The sequence below is a fragment of the Lontra canadensis genome, unplaced genomic scaffold (assembly GCF_010015895.1).
Source record: "Lontra canadensis isolate GAN:19392208 unplaced genomic scaffold, GSC_riverotter_1.0 scaffold35, whole genome shotgun sequence".
NCBI lineage: Eukaryota > Metazoa > Chordata > Mammalia > Carnivora > Mustelidae > Lontra > Lontra canadensis.
This window is the reverse complement of record NW_022631029.1, coordinates 14111555-14131936: the sequence shown is the minus strand read 5'-3', so window position 1 is coordinate 14131936 and position 20382 is coordinate 14111555. Positions and strand designations below refer to the sequence as shown.

General features: G+C 37.3%; 1 protein-coding gene across 4 annotated transcripts in view; it reads right to left on the bottom strand.

Moving 5' to 3' along the window:
• The window catches only part of CCDC66 (coiled-coil domain containing 66), a 67917-nt gene that overhangs the window by 27190 nt on the left and 20345 nt on the right, over positions 1-20382 (bottom strand). For 3 of the 4 annotated variants that reach the window (XM_032868347.1, XM_032868348.1, XM_032868349.1), the window contains 4 exons: positions 6251-6382; positions 5599-5849; positions 5308-5392; positions 4306-4467 (listed from right to left, as the gene is read on the bottom strand). In XM_032868347.1, coding sequence (XP_032724238.1) covers positions 4306-4467; positions 5308-5392; positions 5599-5849; positions 6251-6382 — 630 coding nt within the window. The remainder of the gene's footprint in view (positions 1-4305; positions 4468-5307; positions 5393-5598; positions 5850-6250; positions 6383-20382) is intronic. The other variant, XM_032868350.1, reaches the window with a different exon arrangement.

Sequence of the window (20382 nt, the reverse complement as noted above, 5' to 3'; positions counted from 1 at the left end):
ATTCCATTAAGATTAAAAACAGGGCGCCTGGGTGGCTCAGAGGGTTAAGCTGCTGCCTTCGGCTCAGGTCATGATCTCAGGGTCCTGGGATAGAGTCCCGCATCGGGCTCTCTGCTCAGCAGGGAGCCTGCTTCCCTCTCTCTCTCTCTCTCTGCCTGCCTCTGTGTCTACTTGTGATCTCTGTCAATAAATAAATAAAATCTTAAAAAAAAAAAGATTAAAAACAGATTATTAAGAGGTAAAACACAGGATTTACGGCCATTTCTTGCAATTCAAACAAATGACCCTTTGACTTTATTCACATATATAGTTTTTTCATAGGAGTAGTTGGCTTAACCTATTCAACATAATGAAAATAGAACCCAGATCATCCACTTCATCAGTGTGGAGTTAAGGCTGAAAATGGGAAAAATCAAGAAAATGCAGGCTCTAGGTTGCATCTCCGAGGGCGAAGGGAAATGCTCTATGCTCTACTATAAACCTCACAAATCCTTGGCAATCACATGTCATTGTAGGATTTGCTCATGTCAGGTCAGCTCAAACATGACACTTCACACAACTATCCCTATGCCACATGTACCACTTAACAGAGGTGTTCTTGTAGCTAACCAGGTATCTACTCTTTTTTAAAAAACGATCTTATTTAGGGACACCTGGTTGGCTCAGTTGGTTAAGCGGCTGCCTTCAGCTTAGGTCATGATTCCACTGTCCTGGGATCGAGTCCTACATCCGGCTCCCTGCTCAGTGGGGAGCCTGCTTCTCCCTCTGCCCCTCCCCCTGCTTGTGCTCTCCCTTGTGCTCTCTCTCTGACAAATGGATAAATAAAATCACAAAAAATAAAAATTTGGGCACCTGGGTGGCTCAGTGGGTTAAAGCCTTTGCCTTCGGCTCAGGTCACAATCCCAGGGTCCTAGGATCGAGCCCCGAATCGGGCTCTCTGCTCAGCAGGGAGCCTGCTTCCCTTCCTCTCTCTCTTGCCTGCCTCTCTGCCTACTTGTGAGCTCTGTCTTTCAAATAAATAAATAAAATCTTTAAAATAAATAAATAAATAAAATTTTAAAATTAAAAAAAAAAAAAAAGATCTTATTTAAGCACACAGGAAAACTCTAACACAGCAATGAAATGTATCATCAATCCCAGCCAATCACTGCAAATATATGCTCCTGTGCACTAATGGATACAGACAGAAAGGCCAATCATTTCTTTTAACACATCTAGGATATTTATTAATAATTACTGCTTAGGCATGCATGGGTGGCTCAGAGAGTTAAGCCTCTGCCTTCAGCTCAGGTCATGATCTCAGGGTCCTGGGATCGAGCCCTGCATTGGGCTCTCTGCTCAGCAGGGAGCCTGCTTCCCCTCTCTCTGCTTGCCTCTCTGCCTACTTGTGATCTGTCAAATAAAAAAATAAAATCTTAAAAAAAATAATAATAATTACTGCTTAGAAAACATTTCAAAATGAAGCACATGGGTAATTTTTTTGTGTGCTGTACTGGCCTTTCTTAGCAGAGAAAAAAACCCTTGCAATATGGCATTTGTGAACTGATCACTTGAAATAATTAAACCTTCTCTAGATTCTCCTTTACGTTCATAACCTTTATAATGCAACACTTCAGTGTTTCTGCATACACCTTCAAAATTTCAAAACAGATGCAAATGTTCAACTTCTGATTATTTTTCTTTTAAAAATACACCCATTTTTACTCTATCCATTTTTACTCTATAATGTTATTTATAATATAAATACTACCATGTTCAAAGTTTGGAAGAACACTTTTTTTTTTTTAAGATTTTATTTATTTGACAGAGAGAGAGATCACAAGTAGACAGAAAGGCAGGCAGAGAGAGAGAGGGAAGCAGACTCCCTGCTGAGCAGAGAGCCCGATGCAGGGCTCGATCCCAGGACCCTGAGATCATGACCTGAGCCAAAGGCAGCGGCTTAACCCACTGAGCCACCCAGGCGCCCCTTAATATTTTATTTATTTATTTGACAGAGAGAGATCACAAGTAGGCAGAGAGGCAAGCAGAGAGAGAGGAGGAAGCAGGCTCCCTGCTGAGCAGAGAGCCCGATGCGGGGGCTCGATCCCAGGACCCTGAGATCATGACCCAAGCTGAAGGCAGAGGCTTTAACCCACTGAGCCACCCAGGCACCCCGGAAGAACTAACACTTTAAATGTCCACTCTATTAAAGCAATCTACAGATTGAATGTAATCCCTATCAAAATACCAACAGAATTTTCCACAGAGCTAGAACAAATAATCTTAAAATCTGTATGGAACCACAAAGGACCCCAAATAGCCAAAGCAATTCTGAGGAAGCAGAACAAAGCTGAAGGTATCACAATCTTAGATTTTCAAACCATATATGCTACAAAGCCAGTACTCAAAATAGTATAGCAATGGCACAAAACAGATCAAAAGAAGATGAAAGGGAGCCCAAGAATAAAACCATGCTTATATGGTCAACTAATCTATGACAAAGAAGGCAAGAATATCCAATGGGAGAAAGACAGTCTCTTCAATAAAATATGCTGGGAAAACTGGACAGTTACATGCACAAGAATGAAATTGGACCACTTTCTTCCACCACACACAAAAATAAACTCAAATGGATATAAACTGTGAGACCTAAGACCATAAAACTCCTTAAAGGAAACAGAGGCAGTAACCTCTTGGACAACGGCATTACCATGGGACTGCGCTGTACATTTATACTGGAATTTTAATTTCCATTTTCTAGATCTGTCTCCTCAGGCATAGGAAATAAAAGCAAAAATAAACTGGTGGGATTATATCAAAATAAAAAGCTTCTGCACAATAAAAGAAACCATCCACAAAACAACAAGTTACTGAATGGGAGAAGATATCTGCAAACAACATATGTGAAAAGGAGTTAATATCCAAAATATACAAATAACTTGTACAACTCAACACCAAAACACCAAATAATGATTTTTTTTTTTTTTAAGGGAGACAGCATGACCACATGAATGGGGAGATAGGCTGACAGAGTGGGGGTTGGGGGAGAATCTTAAGCAGGCTCCACACTAGGCTGGATCTCACAACCCAGTGAGCATGACCTGAGCTGAAACCAAGACTCAGACACTTAGTCAACTGCCCCCCCAAATAATTTAATTTTTAAAAAAGATCAGAGGACCCAAACAAACATTTTTCCAAAGCATACAGATGGCTAACAGACACAGGAAAAGATCCTCAACATCACTAATGATCAGGGAAATGTGAATCAAAACCATAATTATATCATCTCACCATCGTCAGAACAGCTAGTATCAAAAAGACAAGAAACAACAAGTGTTGGTGAGGATGTAGAGAAAAGGGAACCCTTGGGCACTATTGGTAAGAATGGAAATTGGTATAACCTCTGTGGAAAACAATAAGGACCCTCCTAAAAAAATTAAAAGTAGAATTACCACAGGTCTAGTAATTTCACTATAAAGTACTTACCCAAAGGAAACAAAAGATATATGCACCCAAATGTTTACTGCAGCATTATTTGTAACAGCCAAGATATGGAAGCAACTCAAGAATCCATCAGCAGAAGAATGGATAAGAAGATGTAGTGTATACAAAAAGCAGAGTATTATTCAGCCATAAAAAAAGAATGAGATCTTGCCATTTGCAATAACACGGATGGACCCAGAGGGTATTATGCTAAAGTCAGTCAGTCAGATGGGAAAGATCAATACCATATGAAGTCACTTATATGTGGAAACTAAAAAGATAAAATGAAAAGCAAAACAAAAAACTCCAAACAAACAAAAAAACAGACCCACAGGGGTGCCTGGGTGGCTCAGTGGGTTAAAGCCTCTGCCTTTGGCTCAGGTCATGATCCCAGGGTTTTGGGATTGAACCCATCGGGCTCTCTGCTCCGCAGGGAGTCTGCTTCCTCCTCTCTCTTTCTCTCTCTCTCTGCCTGCCTCTCTGCCTATCTCTCTGCCCTCCTCTCTGCCTACTTGTGATCTCTGTCAAATAAATAAGTAAAATCTTTAAAAAACAAAACAAAACAACAACAGACTCACAAACTGGTAGCAGGGAAGAGGGAGTTAGTAAATGAGGGAAGAGGAGTGGGAGGTACAGGCTTCCAGTTATTAAATGAACAAGTCATAGGGAGGAAAGCAACAGCATAGGGAATACAGTCAATGGTACTATAATAGTGTGTATTGTATGCCTGTCAACATGGTATAACATATAGGACTCCTGAATCACTATGTTGTTGTACACCTGAAACTAATGTAACACTGTGTTAATTATATTTCAATGAAAAAAATTTTAATATATACTTACTTCCTTTTGTTTTTGCTTAAGTATGTCTTCTTCATACTGTTTCTGCATCTCTTCTCGTTCCCGTGCTAAGCGACGCTCCTCTTCTTGTTCTTCCTTCTTTCTTTGCTGTTCTTCCAGCTCTTTCTTCCTGCGTTTCTCTTCTACCTGAGCGGTGATGGCTTTCTAGTTATAAATCATAAATCACAAAATGCACTGTCACAAATTAAAAAAATCTATTTGAAGCATTTGAATTTCTAAAATAAGTTTATAAGTAGCAGATAATATATAATGCAATATTACATATATAAATAAAGTTAAAATGTCAAATTTCCAATATATTTATCCCATCTTTTGTTCCTGGAATTCTATATGCTTTTTCTTTTAACAGAGGAGGTCTGTTAGAAGAAGTTATCCAAAATCAACTAAAAAAATCTCAGCACTTAGCATAGTGTCTGGTAAGTAGCAGACATTCTGTAATTCACTTACTGATTAAGATTAACAATATTAATTACATCGAATTCTTCATGTATCAAAGGTTTTAAAGAATTATTCAGAATTTTAAGTCCTTTTAGTGTTAGATTAAAATTAGAATTTTAATCTTAGTCTCCTTCCTTATATTATCTGCTAGATTTCTCAATCAGAATTCTACCTCAGTGCCCTGTATAGTTCCCTTAAAAGAACTAATTCTCATCCTAAACAAAATTCAGGAGACCTATAAACAGATATAAAAAAAAATAACCAGTACTAAGTTAAGATTTAGTGCCATTTCATATATAAAACATATATTAAAGACCTTGTCTTCTGGAAGGCAAGTGGCTGGTTGTACTATGTGATACTGTCTGGTTCTCAGCATCAATATAATTTGAGTATTACTGCCAGCTGGAGTAAGAATTAGATTCATCACAGAAATGGAAGGGCCTGTGCTGTACATTTATATTGGAATTTTAATTTCCATTTATTTAGGTATACACTGGAAATGACTTTACTTATTAAGGCAAAGAATAGTATTTTACAATGCAATACCTGATGTTCTAACTGTTTTTGTCGTCGCCTCTCACGTTCTTCAATCTGAGCTGGATCCAAGAGAGCAGTCATAGAACGGAGAAAGCTGGCAAGACAGACACTTTAGTTACACAAAACCCCCAAAAGATGCTAAATCATTTTTGCTCCAGATACATCCACTAGTAATTTCTACTTTAAAGGAAAATACCAAACCTGAAATCAATTAACATGTATTATAAATATAATGACAGTCCTTTTAATAAAGCACATAGACTTTCTTAAATATTAATAAATACTGAAAAATAAACTTACTTTGTTTTCTGACTATCTGCCATGGTCTTATCTCTAACTGGTTTTGCTATATGCTCCTCCTCTGAAGGTTCAACCTGGCTTCCAGTCATAGGTGTATAAACACTGCTGATATCAGCCAGTTCGTGAGTGTCCGGAGAGACACAGAAGTACTCTGGTTGGTTGTGTGTTGACCAAGAAGACAGTTGAGACTGAGAAGCAGGATCGGTCTTTAACGAATCAAAATGCATTGCCCATCTGTCATGTTCCTCACCCTAATCATGATAAATAAGAATGACTAAGAATTCTTCCAATTGTTCTCATGTATAAAGTTCTAAAATGATAATCAAACACAATTTTTAAAAGTCACCACAGAGCAGAATAAGTATCACAAAAATTAACAGAGCTATATTCTTTATTAATTCCATATATACTTAGATAACTAACATGAAGAGTACGAGAAATTCAAATTAGGAAATTCCTGAAAAGCCAGTTTTAAGAAATTACACAAAATCACTTACTAAATGCATTCAATAAAAGGTTTACAAGAGCAAATGTGTATTAATTTGAATACTGTAGTCTTGTCAAATAGCTTTAGGATACTTTTAGGTTTATGATTAAGGACTCAAATTATTTTTTTTCCCGTGACAACATCCACCTAAATTTGTTAAGTTACCTTTGAAGATGTAATTTTTTCCTCTATTTTTCTTTGCCGATCATCTTCTATTTGCTTGTTCAAATCTTCAACCCATTTCCTCTGCTGTTCTTGTTTCATGGCACTGAAAGGGCGCTCCCGTGGTACTGCTTCCTAAACAGTAGTCATCAATACTATCTAAATTCCAACTCTCTCTTTCTAACCACTTTATCAATCTTGACAAAAATTTATACAAACAGAAAGGCATTTATCTCTGAGAGGAATAACTGTATACAAAAAATTTTGAATTATACAAGACTTAAACAGATGTATTCCAATTTTCAGAATCATATTTGTAACATAAAGTAGAGGAAATAGAATAACTAAATGTAAATGTAAAAAAAGTAAATTTTTTCAGGGTGTCTGGATGGCTCAGTAGATTAAGCCTCTGCCTTCAGCTCACATCACGATCTTAGGGTCCTGGGATCGAGCCCCATATCAAGCTCACTGCTCGGCAGGGAGACTGATCCCCCTCTCTCTCTACCTGCCTCTCTGCCTACTTGTGATCTCTCTCAAATAAGTAAATATTAATAAATAAATAAATAAATAAATAAATATCTTTTTAAAAATAAATAAATGAATAAATTTTTTCTAAACTAAGTATAAGATTTTTCAAAAGTCTATCCTAATAGTCTTCTTTAGACTTTGAAAGGACTTACAGATAATTTAAAATAGATGAATATTGTTTTAAATTTGGCTTCAGGATAAAACAAATACTGCCTTTGTACCAAAAGCCAGGAGGATGTAAGAGAGCCAGAGACTTTCTCTCCTGAATCATGTCTCTCTAGGATATCCCTCTTTTCCATTTCTACTGCTATAGCCCTATCACAGTCTATGACATTTCAATAAGAAAAACGTATTGTGTTCAGGTTAAGTCCTTGAATTCTAAGAAAAAAAAAACAAAAATTAAAAATTGAACAGTAGCATAAAAATTTCTTAATTGAAGTTGCTTCTAATTTATGAGAATTTGGTATGCTCTAACAAAAAGAAAAGAATATATTCTACTCAGATTGTCCTGAAAGGCAAAAGCTAAGCAACAAACACTTTGTTATACAGAATAACTGCAGGATACGATTTAAAAAATAGTTGGACAGAATACTACAATGGCAATATACCTGATGTTACTTTCTGCCTTTGTTTTTAACAGAAACAATGGCAAAGCTCCTAGTTTATAAGCAGTTGCTTAAATCAAAGGAAATATTTATAAAAAAGAAAAAAAATCTTAGTATCTCATGTATTCTTACATGTTTTAAAGAGATAAAAACCATCACATTTCTTTAAGCCTAAAAGAACCACTTCAAAAGGAGCATTATCTTCAGGTAGGTAACTGAACAATTCTAGCTCTAAAAACGTTATCTTAAGGATGAAAATGGAAAAGAAAAACAAATGGCCCTTTGAACTCCTTATAAGACCTTCTCAACATGGCACTCAATCACCTTAGAACTCTGTTCACGTTTCTTACATATGATTTAACCAGATTTGGTTTCAAATCTGTTTTTTCAGTTTATCTTTGAATTTTTTTTACATACACATTTGAGTGAAATAATACGGTATCTGTCCTTCTCTGACTTACTTTGCTTAGCATTTTACTCTCTAGCTCCATGTTGTTGCAAATGGCAAGATTTCATTCTTTTTTATAGCTGGGTTATATTCCATTGTACATACACCATATCTTCTTTTTTTTTTTTAAGATTTTATTTATTTGACAGACAGAGATCACAAGTAGACAGAGAGGTAGGCAGAGAGAGAGGAGGAAGCAGGCTCCCTGCTGAGCAGAGAGCCCAATGTGGTGCTTGATCCCAGGACCCTGGGATCGTGACCTGAGCCAAAGGCAGAGGCTTTAACCCACTGAGCCACCCAGGCACCCCTATACCATATCTTCTTTATCCATTCATCTATGGATACTTGGGCTGCTTCCGTAATTTGGCCGTTGTAAATAATGCTGCAATGAACATAGGGGTGCACCTACCTATTCGAATTAGTGTTTTCTTATTCTTTGGGTAAAAACCCAGTTCTGCAATTACTGGGTCATATGGTAGTTCTATTTTTCATTTTCTAAGCATACTCTTTTCCACAGTGGCTGCAAAAGTTTGCAGTCCTACTAAGAGCATGTGACAGTTCCTTTTTCTCCACATCCATGCCAATACTTGTTGTTTCTTGTTTTTTTGATTTTAGCCATTCTGACAGGTGTGAGGTGATATCTCATTATACTTTTCATTTGCATTTCCCTGATGCTAAGTGATGCTGAGTATCTCTTCATAGGTCTATTGACCATCTGTAGTATGTCTTCTTTGATAAAATGTCTGTCCTGTCTCTGCCCCTGCCCCTCCCACTCATGATCTTTCTCACTTTCTAAAATAAATAAATAAGTAAATAAATCTTTGAAAACAATTTCTCTGTAGTTTTAGCAATTTCTCAATTGAGAAACTGAGATATTGAAGTCTTCATTTATTTAAAACTACCAATTTTTGCTTCATTTATTTTATCAGATTCATGCGTGTTAAAAATTGTTATTTCTTGATTTCCTAAATCTTCTATCTATATTTACAACCCTCACCACCCCTAATAATGACCTTATTTTTATTAGTGTAGCAATAACAATTTTATTTTGGTTTACATTTCTTTTTTTTTAATCCTATTATTTTAAACCTTGATGCATTCGTATGCTTTACATGTGTCTTGTATTCTAGAAAGTATCTAGATTTCTTTATGCTAATCAGTATTTTCTTAATTGGTGAGTTTTGGTTCACTTAGATTTATTATATTTATTGATGTATTTGGTCCTATTTCTATCTTAATCTTACATTCCACTTTATCTTACTTTATTTTTAAGGCTCTCTTTAAATTTTTGACATCAAAGATATCATCTTCTAATAAGAACTTTAATATGCTCTCATATCCTTTGACCTTGCCTTCCTCTGCCAACCCATCAAGATTGGTATTAACTAGACCTTTTTTATTTGTTATAAAGGTAAAAATCCACTCTACTAAGGTAAATAATCACAAATCTCTTACAGCATCCCTTAGTTTACCTTACCTTTTCGGTTAAGCACTTCATTCCAAACTGTTTTCAGTGTCACCTTTTAATAAAAATCCTCAGAGCACTTTAATGCCTGAGGATATTTTATTATCTACTCTCATTTCAATGACAGTTTGGCTAGATATTAAATTCTAAATTGTAATAGTTATCTTGTACCCAGTGCTACTGCCGGGAAAAAAAAAAAAGCTCATACTTGTTCTCTTATATATTGCTTGTTCTTTCCTTTTGCAGGCTTTTAGAATTTCTGGTTCTTCCATATTCTTAAATTTCAGGTTAGTATGTATAATGAGGTCTTCCTTATTCTCTTTTTGGGGTGCTTTCTAGCCCTTTAAATCTGAGGTCAGTTAACAAACGGATCTCAATTACTTTTTCAAATATTTCCTCTCTTCTCCCAATGTCCCTCTTGTTTGGAGGGAAAAGTCAGCATTTCTATTTTCATTAACATACTGCCTTAAATTTTTTTCCCTATTTGTCCTTTCCCTTTTCAAGATATTTTCCAAATATATCCTACCAATTATTAATTTACTCCCTAGCTCTATCATTCCCACTATTTCACATCTATTGTATTTTATACTTTTTTTTATGTTTCACACCTAAATTTTCTGCATGGTTGTCTCTGTTCTATGTTCTCATTTGTAACACTTTCCCTTACTTCTTTTATTATGTTCATTAGACTAAATTTATCAATTTATCTGTCCTAATATTTTTGCTTCTGTTAGACTCTGATATACTCTATCTACACTGCTTCCTTTGAAATAGCTGTGCTCCTCCAACATTTTTGTTATTTGCAGCAGTTCATTTTTTTTCCTGGCACTATCAACCAAACTTTTCCAGCAGTGAACAGCCAAATATTCAGTGGGAGGAATGGCAAAGAGCAGACTAGCCCTAGGGTTGAAACTTAGGGTGTTAAACTATAATCACTCCCCCAGAGCTTCTTTTTAGGGAGCATTCCTTAGACTGTTATTGTAATTCACAAGACAAGTGAGTATGAACAGGAAGGAGTAGAGTAGTCTCCACCTGATTTTTCCAAGTTCCTGCAAAGTAGTAAGATTTAAGCAAGGACTGGCCCAGGATTTTATTCTAGAGGACAGCTAGAACAGAGATCCAATTTACAGTTAACAGAGAGTGAGGCACTGTTTAAGACAATGACATCAGGGGATGGGGGAAAGCATGTCAACAAGAACAGAATTCTAAAAATTCATTTTCCTTCCCCACAGAGATGCTGGGTTAATTTCTACCACAGGCCACCTACCAATCCAACAAACCAAAAAAGTACCCTTCCCTCATTTTTCTATTATCTCAAGAAATGACCTTAAGGGGAGATAATAGAAGTTTATAACCAAGGTTCAGTATCTTGATCATGGGATCTTAGTATTTTTAAGTTTGTAAAAGCTTATTTATTGTCAATATTTTCTGCCTGACTTTAATTTTTGGTTATGTTTTTCTTATAACATTATAGCAAATTTTGTAAATGTTCTGTTGACATTTAAAAATTTGGTATGTGTATTTGTAGAAAATAAAATCACTGATACTTTCATGGTCCAAATACTCTGATAATACCCCAGTAAAAATGTGCCTCAATTTCTCCTACTTACTTTTGGCTTATGAATCACAAAAATATTATAATTACACCTTTGTTATTGACTCTACTTTTTATCAAAAATAATTTTTTATGGGGTTGCCTGGGTGACTCAGTCAAGCATCCCTAGGGCTATGTGTTCAAGTCTCATACTGGGCTCCACCCTAGGCATAGAGCCTACATTAAAATGAGTAAGTTAACAGCTTTCTCTCCCAAAGTAATGTTTCTAAAATTACAAGCAATTTTGCTTTTTGTGTTTTTTTTTAATTTTGATTGGCTTACGTTATCTATTTTTAATAATGTATAATTCTATTTCAAGTGTATCTCTTTTAAGCAGCGGGGGAGGAGGCGGTTCTCATACCTCTGCTTTTAAATAAAAGATTTCTGACATTTCAGAGTTGATTTTTGTTTTCTGTTGTACAAGTTACATTAGTAGATAGTCTCTTTATACTTAAAGTAGTGATTATCTTTGCTTTCTGTATTCTTAAACCTTTATCCGGGTTTCAGAATCATAATTAACTGTCTTTACAGAGAGATCATGCAACATATCAACATAAAAATATAAGGCATAAAACAAAAGCATAAAGAACAAAAGTGGAAAGGTCACCTTTGTTTCCATTACTCTTTGACAATGCCAACAATCTGTTTTCTTTTACGTATTTGTATTTGTTAATAGGTCTTCCAGATTTTTTTTCCTTTAAACATGGAAATGGTGACATTGTATGTATTTTTTTGCAATTTACCTTATTTCACAAAGTCTTACAGAGACTTTGTGTCAGCTATATATTCCCTGTTTTTAAACCATAAATTCCTTATTGTGTTTTAATTCTGATTCACTTTTCTGACCCAGGAATAATCTTTAAAAACTGCTTAAAAAAAAATCAGAGAAAGATCTTTGGGAAGAGTATTTTATAAATTCTTATAGGTCTGAACATAACTTGATGGTCCCTTTACATGTGAACGTGCTGTTTAGGCATTAAATTCTTTGTCTCAGTGTACCTAAATCTCTACAAGGGGAATTCAGCTATATAGTTATCAAACCATTCTGAACATCTACAAACTCAACAGGAGATCGAAGAAAAGAATAGCAGCAATGATATCAACATAAAAAGGACTACTTTCTGGAAGGCAGGACATGTGGAGAAATGAATCCGAGGCAATATCTGGGAAGACAGACCACAGGTGGGGGGAACCTCCATCAGCTGGCTCCTGGTAAGTGACAGAGCAGTGGAGCACAAAATCAAAACTTTTAGAAGTCTGCTCCATAGAGGGACATCACTCCAGTGGCTAAGCGGAGGCTGGAACCCTTGCTGGGACAGTGTGGTCTCAGGACCCTCAGGGTCACAGAAAGACCAGATGTGCCTGAGTGTGCCACAGCTCCCACATATTGGAGAAAGGAAGCTGGCTGCAAAGACAGGAGCCGAGGAGGGGGCTCTCAGCGTGGGGTTGCCATAAACCATGATCGGTGGCACAGTCAGGCCACTACTCTTCAAGCACAGAGTGAACAAGTGGCAGATCCAGGGAGACTCCCCTTCCCCCCCTAGAAAGAATAGCATGGGAGCACACTGCAGAAATCTGCTAGGTTTGTAAACTCCAAACAAGGTCCTGTGCCGGAGATAGAAACGCTCAGTCACAGGCCAGGTGAGCTCGGAGTGCAGCTGGAGACCATGGAGACGGGAGTGATTGACTGCTTTTCTCTGAGCTCTCACTGAGGAGTGGGGCCCCGAGTTCAAAGTATCTCTGGGCCTGGATATTGGGAGGCCACCATTCTCATTCTCATCCTCCAAAGCTATACAGAAAGATTTCAGGGAACAAAAGCTACCCAGAGCAAACCTAAGCAGGTTACTCAGCCTGGCCCAACAAGGACAGTGAAATTTTGCCCATGCAAAGACATTTGAGAATCACTGCAACAGGCGCTTCTCCCAGATCAGCAAGAACATCCAACCAAGGGCGCCTGGGTGGTTCAGTTGGTTAAGTGACTGCCCTCGGCTCAGGTCATGATCCTGGAGTTCCAGGATCGGGTCCCACATCGGACTCCCTGCTCGGCAGGGAGTCTGCTTCTCCCACTGATTGCTCTCCTCTCATCCTCTCTCTGATTCTCTCTCAAACAAATAAATAAAATCTTAAAAAAAAAAAAAAAAAATCCAACAAAGACCAAGTTTACCAAATAATCAGAACCACAAAACTCCAGACCAGAGGAATACAGCACAAAGAATTTATGGCTTTTCCCCCATGATTCTTTAGTATTTCAAAGTTAATTTAAAAAAAAAATTTTTTTTAGATTTTTTTTTTAATTTTTCCTCTTTCCTCTTCCAACCAACTTCTTATCAACTGCTTCTTTAAAATCTTTTTTAATTTTCATTTTTATAGTCATATTCTATCCCTTCATTGTATATAGCTTTATTTTTTGTATATAAGTTTTCTTTCTTTAAGTTTGGGATGCAGTTTCTTGTAACAGACTAAAATATACCCTAAATCTAATATATAGTTTTGTTCTATTCACCCGCCTGATCACATTTTTTTAAAATTATCTTTCATTATTCTTTCAACCAACTTCTTATCAATTCCTTTTTAAAAATCTTCTTACATGTTCATTTTTACAGTCATAGTCCATCCCTACATTGTATTTACCCTCATTTTTGTATATATGTATGTAAGTTTCTCTTTAAAATTTTAGGAGGCAGTTTGTTCAAACATAGCAAAATACACACAAAATCTACTGTGCAGCTCCGTTCTATTCACCAGCCTAATCATATTCTTTTTGTTGTTGTTGTTCCCCTCCCTCCCCCGCAGTTTCAGGTCTCTTCTGATTTATTTAGTGTATATTTTTCTGGGGACGTTGTTACCCTTTTAGCATTTTTTTTCTCTTGACCATGTATTCTCTGGACAAAATGACAAAATAGGAAAACTCACCTCAAAAAAAAAAAAGAAGAGGTGGTACCAACTGTCAGGGACCTAATCATCACGGACATTAGTAAGATGTCAGAACTAGAGTTCAGAATGACGACTGTAAAGATAGTAGCTGAGCTTGAAGAAAGCATAGAAGATACTAGAGAATCCAATTCTGGAGAAATAAAATCTAACCAAGTTGAAATAGAAAAAGCAATTAATGAGGTGCAATCAAACATGAAGGCTCTAACTGCTAGGATAAATGAAGCAGAAGGGAAAATTAGTGATATAGAAGACCAAATGATAGAGAATAAAGAAGTGAGAAAAAGAGAGATAAACTACTAGATCGTGAGGGGAGAATTCAAGAAGTAAGTAATAACATAAAGCAAAAGATAAGAATAATTGGGATCCCAGAAAAAGAAGGAAGAGAGAGGGGCAGAAGGTTTATTGTAGTAAATTATAGCAGAGAACTTCCCTAAATTAGAGAAGGAAAAAGGCGTCAAAATCCAGGAGGCAGGGCACCTGGGTGGCTTAGTGGGTTAAGCCTATGCCTTCAGCTCAGGTCATGATCCCAGGGTCCTGGGATAGAGCTCCCCATCAGGCTCTCTGCTCAGTGGGGAGCCTGCTTCCCCCCACCCCTCCGCCTGCTCCTCTGCCTACTTGTGATCTCTCCCTGTCAAATTAATCAATAGAATCTTGAATAAAAAAAAAAATTAAAAAAAAAATCCAGGAGGCAAAGAGAATCCCCCTCAAAATCAATAAAAATGGTTCAACACCCTGACATGTAATAGTAACACTTACAAATGTCAGAGACAAAGAGAAAATCCTGAAAGCACCTCCGAACAAAGGGTCTGTAAACTACAAAGGTAGAAACATTAGATTGGCAGCAGACCTATCCACAAAGACCTAAGGACACCTAAAGAGCTGGAGAAAGAATGGCAAAGCCTAAACCCAGCAGGTGAAGAGAAATAATAAAGACCAGAGTAGAAATCAATGAAATAGAAACCAAAAGAACAGAACAGAGCCCCAAAACTAGGAGCTAGTTCTCTGAAAGAATTAATAAGACTAATAAACACCTGGCCTGATTTGTCAAAAAGAAAAGAGAAAGGACCCAAACAAGTAAAATCATGAATGAAACAGGAGAAATCACAGGAGCACCTGTGGGTGCTCCTGTTGGTTAAGCATCTCCTTGGGTTCGGGTCATAATCCCAGGGGTCCAGGGATGAAGTCCCACAATGGGCTCCCTGCTCAGAGGGGAGTCTGCTTCTCCCTCTCCTTCTGCCTGCTCCCTCTGCTTCTCCTCTCTCACTCGTACTTGCTCTCTCTCTCTCTCAAATTAATGAATAAATCTTTAAAAAAAAAAAAAGGAAAAAAAATTTTAAGATAAAGGAAAAGGAGAGATCACAAACAACACCAAAAAAATACAATTCTAAAAACATATTATAAGCAACTATATGCCAGCTCTAAAAGAAATGGATGCATTCCTACAGACATATAAACTACCAAAACTGAACCAGGAAGAAATAGGAAACCTGAACAGACACATAACCAGTAAGGAAATTAAAGTAGTCATCAAAAATCTCTGAACAAACAAGAGCCCAGGGCCAGATGGCTTCCCAGGGGAATTCTACCAAACATTTAAAGAAGAATTAATACCTATTCTCCTAAAACTGTTCCAAAAAACAGAAATGGAAGGAGAACTTCCAAACTCATTTTATGAGACCAGCATTACCTTGATCCCAAAACCAGACAAAGACCCCATCAAAAGGGAGAATTACAGACCAATATCCTTGATGAACATAGACGCAAAAATTCTCACCAAAATACTAACCAATAGGATCCAACAGTACATTAAAAGGATTATGCACCAGGACCAAGTAGGATTTATTCCTGGGCTGCAAGGTTGGATCAACATCCGCAAATCAATCAATGTGATACAATACATTAATAAAAGAAAGACCAAGAACCATATGGTACTCTCAATAGATGCTGAAAAAGCATTTGACAAAGTACAGCATCCTTTCATGATCAAAACTCTTCAAAGTGTAGGGATAGAGGGTACATACCTCAATAACATCAAAGCCATCTATGAAATCCCATAGCAATTACCATTCTCAATGGGGAAAAACTGAAAGCTTTTCCCCGAAGGTCAGGAACACGGCAGGGCTGTCCACTATCACCATTGCTATTCAACACAGTACTAGAAGTCCTAGCCTTGGCAATCAGACAACAAAAAGAAATAAAAGGCACCCAAATCGGCAAAGAAGTCAAACTCTCAGTCTTTGCAGATAACATGATACTTTATGTGGAAAACCCAAAAGACTCTACTCCAAAACTGCTAGAACTCATACAGGAATTCAGTAGAATGTCAGGGTATAAAATCAATGCAGAGAATTCAGTTGCATTTCTATATACCAACAACAAGATAGAAGAAAGAGAAATTAAGGAGTTGATCCCATCTAAAATTGCACCCAAAACCTTAAGATACCTACGAATAAACCTAACCAAAGAGGCAAAGAATCTGTACTCAAAAACCTATATAGAGTACTCATGAAAGACACTGAAGAAGACACAAAGAAATAGAAAAAAGTTCCATGCTCACGGACTGGAAGAACAAACATTGTGACAATGTCTATGCTACCTAGAACAATCTACACATTTAAGGCAATCCCTATCAAAATACCACCAACTTTTTCAAAGAAATGGAACAAATAATCCTAAAATTTGTATAGAACCAGAAAAGATCCCGAATAGCCAGAGGGATGTTGAAAAAGAAAACCAAAGTTGGTGGCATCACAATTCCAGACTTCAAGCTCTATTACAAAGCTGTGATCATCAAGACAGTATGGTACTGGCACAAAAACACACACACAGATCAATGGAACAGAACAGAGAGCCCAGAAATGGACCCACAACTCTATGATCAACTAATCATTGACAAAGCGGGAAAGAATGTCCAATGGAAAAATGAGTCTCTTCAACAAATGGTGCTGGGAGAACTGGACAGCCACATCAGAAGAATGAAACTAGACCATTTCCTTACACCACACACAAAAAACAGACTCAAAATGGATGAAAGACCTCAATGTGAGACAGGAATCCTTCAAAAATCCTTGAGGAGAACACAGGCAGCCACCTCTTCCACCTCAGCCACAGCAACTTCTTCCTAGAAACACCACCAGAGGCAAGGGAAGCAAGGGCAAAAAGGAACTACTGGGACTTCATCAAGATCAAAATCATTTACACAACAAAGGAAACAGTTAACAAAACCAAAAGACAACCAACAGAATGGGAGAAGATATTTGCAAATGGCATGTCTGAAAAAGGGTTAGTATCCAAAGTGTATAAAGAACCTACCAAACTCAACACCCAAAGAACAAACAATACAATCGAGAAATGGGCAGAAGACATGGACAGACATTTCTGTAAAGAAGACATCCAAACGGCCAACGGACACAGGAAAAAGTGCCCTATATCACTTGGGATCAGGGAGATACAAATCAAAACCATAGTGAGATACCACTTCACACCAGTCAGAATGGCTGAAGTTAACCAGTCAGGAAATGACAGGAGTTGGCCAGGATGCAGAGAAAGGGGAGCCCTTCTACGCTGTTGGTGGGAATGCAAGCTGGGACAGCCACTCTGGAAAACAGTATGGAGGTTCCTCAAAGAGTCGAAAATAGAGCTACCCTACAACCCAGCATTTGCAGTACTGAGTATTTACCCTAAATATACAAATGTAGTGATCCAAAGGGGCACACACACCCAAATGTTTATAGCAGACTGCAATGTCCACAAAAGCAGAACTACAGAAAGAGCCTGGATGTCCAGCAACAGATGAATGGATGAAGATGATGTTGTGTGTGTGTGTGTTTGTATACATATATATGTATGTATGTGTGTGTGTGTGTGTGTGTGTGTGTGTGTGTGTATGGAATATTATGCAGCCATCAAGAAACTCAAAATCTTGCTATTTGCAACAACATGAATGGAATTAGAGGCTATTTTGCTAAGCAAAATAAGTCAATCAGAGAAAGACAATTATCATATGATCTCACTGATATGAAGAATGTGAGAAACAGGACAGAGGATCATAGGGGTAGGGAGGGAAAAATGAAAGAAGACGAAACCAGAGAGGGAGACAAACCATAAGAGACTCATCATCTCAGAAAACAAACTGAGGGTTGCTTGAGGGGAGGGGAATGGGAGGGATGGGGTGGCTGGGGATGGTCTTTGGGGAGGGTATGTGCTATGGTGAGTGCTGTGAATTGATGAATCACAGACCTGTACCCCTGAAGCAAATAATACATATGTTAACAACAAACAAATAAACCTTTATAAACACTGTTCTATCATCTACAGAGAAGAAATCTATGGTTAATTTGAGTTTTGTTCCCGGTCTTCTTATTTTAAATGCCTGAAGAAGCCTATACTTGTTCATGAAATTTTAACAGTTATCAGGATGTCTCTTCAAATCAGCCTCTTTCATTTAATTTTTTTTCTGGTCTAGGGAAGTTTTTTCTCTGATACCTATTAACAGCTATCTATTCGCTGTTTTCTTCGTCAAAAAAGCATATCATTCAAGGTTGTATCTTTATAAGCTATTCGTAATCTTCTATGTCAGACTTTCATTTAAAAATTCTATCTATATTTGGGGCACCTGGGTGGCTCAGTCAGTTAAGTGTCTGACTTTGACTCAGGTCATGATCTTATATTCCTGGGACTGAACAATGCATTAGGCTCCACACTCCATGGGTAATCTGCTTGTCCCCTTCCCTTTCCCTCTGCCCCTCAGCCCACTTGTACTCCCTCTCCCTCTCTCTCAAATAAATAAATAAAAATCTTTAAAAACAAAATTTTACCTATATTCATGGAGTGTCCCCACAGTGATTTCTTCTCCTTCCTGTGATTTCAATTTATTTCATTACCAAATCTTTTTTCTTTCCTTCTACTGTATTCTTAGTTTTCTATTACTCTCATCTTGGGTCTATTCTTGTATACGGATATCCTAAATCACTTCAAGTCCTTTGTGGAATAAGATAGGAATAAATAAAATCTAAGTCAGTGTTTTCTTTAAAAATTTCCTATTTCACAAAATGAGACATATTTCTTATTTGAGATTTTTCTGAGTACTCAGCAGGAATATCTCTCTTTCTAGTGTGAATATTTTCATAGTCTCCATTTTTCCCTATATATCCCTCCTTGAACAAAGAAAGACCTATCCAGCCTACTGTTACAGGTAGTCAGGATGTGTAAGTTACTCTTAGTGCTCTCCTGCACCTGTTTAAGTGTTAGTATATTTGGCTCTTATTCTAAAACTGGATGCACAAGTCTGTGAAGTGCCTAGTATACTTCTTGGAGCCTAACAAGCCTTTAAACAATTCCATTTACTTATTCTAGTTAACCATTAAATCTCTTTGGCAAGGCCAAGAGACCCTCCTAGTTTTGAATAAGAAAGGTCTCTTTCTAGGGAGTTCAATTTTGGAGAACTGAGATAAAGTTCCCTTGAGTCCCAGACTGCCTGTGTAGAGAGGAAAAGGCTCTGGCCGTACTGCCTCATTTTGGTCAGACTGCAGTATTTCTTTGTCCTGAAATAAGGCCATCAATGGATTGGGACTAAGTTATAACTTAGTCACATCCCAGTTCTGCTGTGGGAAGAGCCTCACAGTCCACAAACATTATTCTCAAGATTCTGAAGTAAACTGACAAGAGAAGGAACATAATGGTTATATGTATTCCATTTTCATTCTACTGGGTTGTGGACTATACTTTTAAAAACTCTTGTCCTGGGTGCCTGGGTGACTCAGTTGGTTAAGTGTCTGCCTTTGGCTCAGCCCCACATCCAGCTCCCTGCTCAGTGAGGAGTGTTCTTCTCCCTCTTCCTCTGGCACTTTTCCTGCTCATTCTCTCTCTATATATAAATAAATAAAATCTTTATAAAAGAAAAAGTCTTGGGGTGCCTGGGTGGCTTAGTTAGTAGGCGACTGCCTTCAGCTCAGTTCATAATCCCAGGGTCCTAGGATCAAACCCCGCATCAGGTTCCCTGCTCAGTGGAGAGCCTGCTTTTCCCTCTCCCTCTGCCACTCTCCCTGCCTGTGCTCTCTCTTAAATGAGTAAAAATATCTTAAAAAAAAAAAAGCTTGTCCCATTACTGATAGAAATCCATAAAAATTCATGAACTCTAAACTACGCTATACTATAATGCGCTGTTTCTGGGACAGGACATGGGTAGAAATGTGTTTTGTATTATCCTTTATATCCTTTTGCATGCCAGAAATATTACATAGTATTTTTTAGTCAAAGTAAAAGTCAAAAAAGGAAATTATTCATACATATTACCCAGGTAGGATTATGCATACATATGCATGTCTTATTAATGCAAACCAGTGTTTTATGTATCTACTCATTAAGAAAACAATATAGTTCCAGAAAGATCCACAAGTTCATGTGCCATACAATAATCATCACCCTCAAGATTCTACACAAGAAATAAAATGTTAGAAATAAACAAAGACAGCAAAGTTGCAGGATACAAAACAAACACAGAAAAACTAATCACATTTCTATATACTAATGATGAACAATCTGGGAAAAGGAAATTAGGAA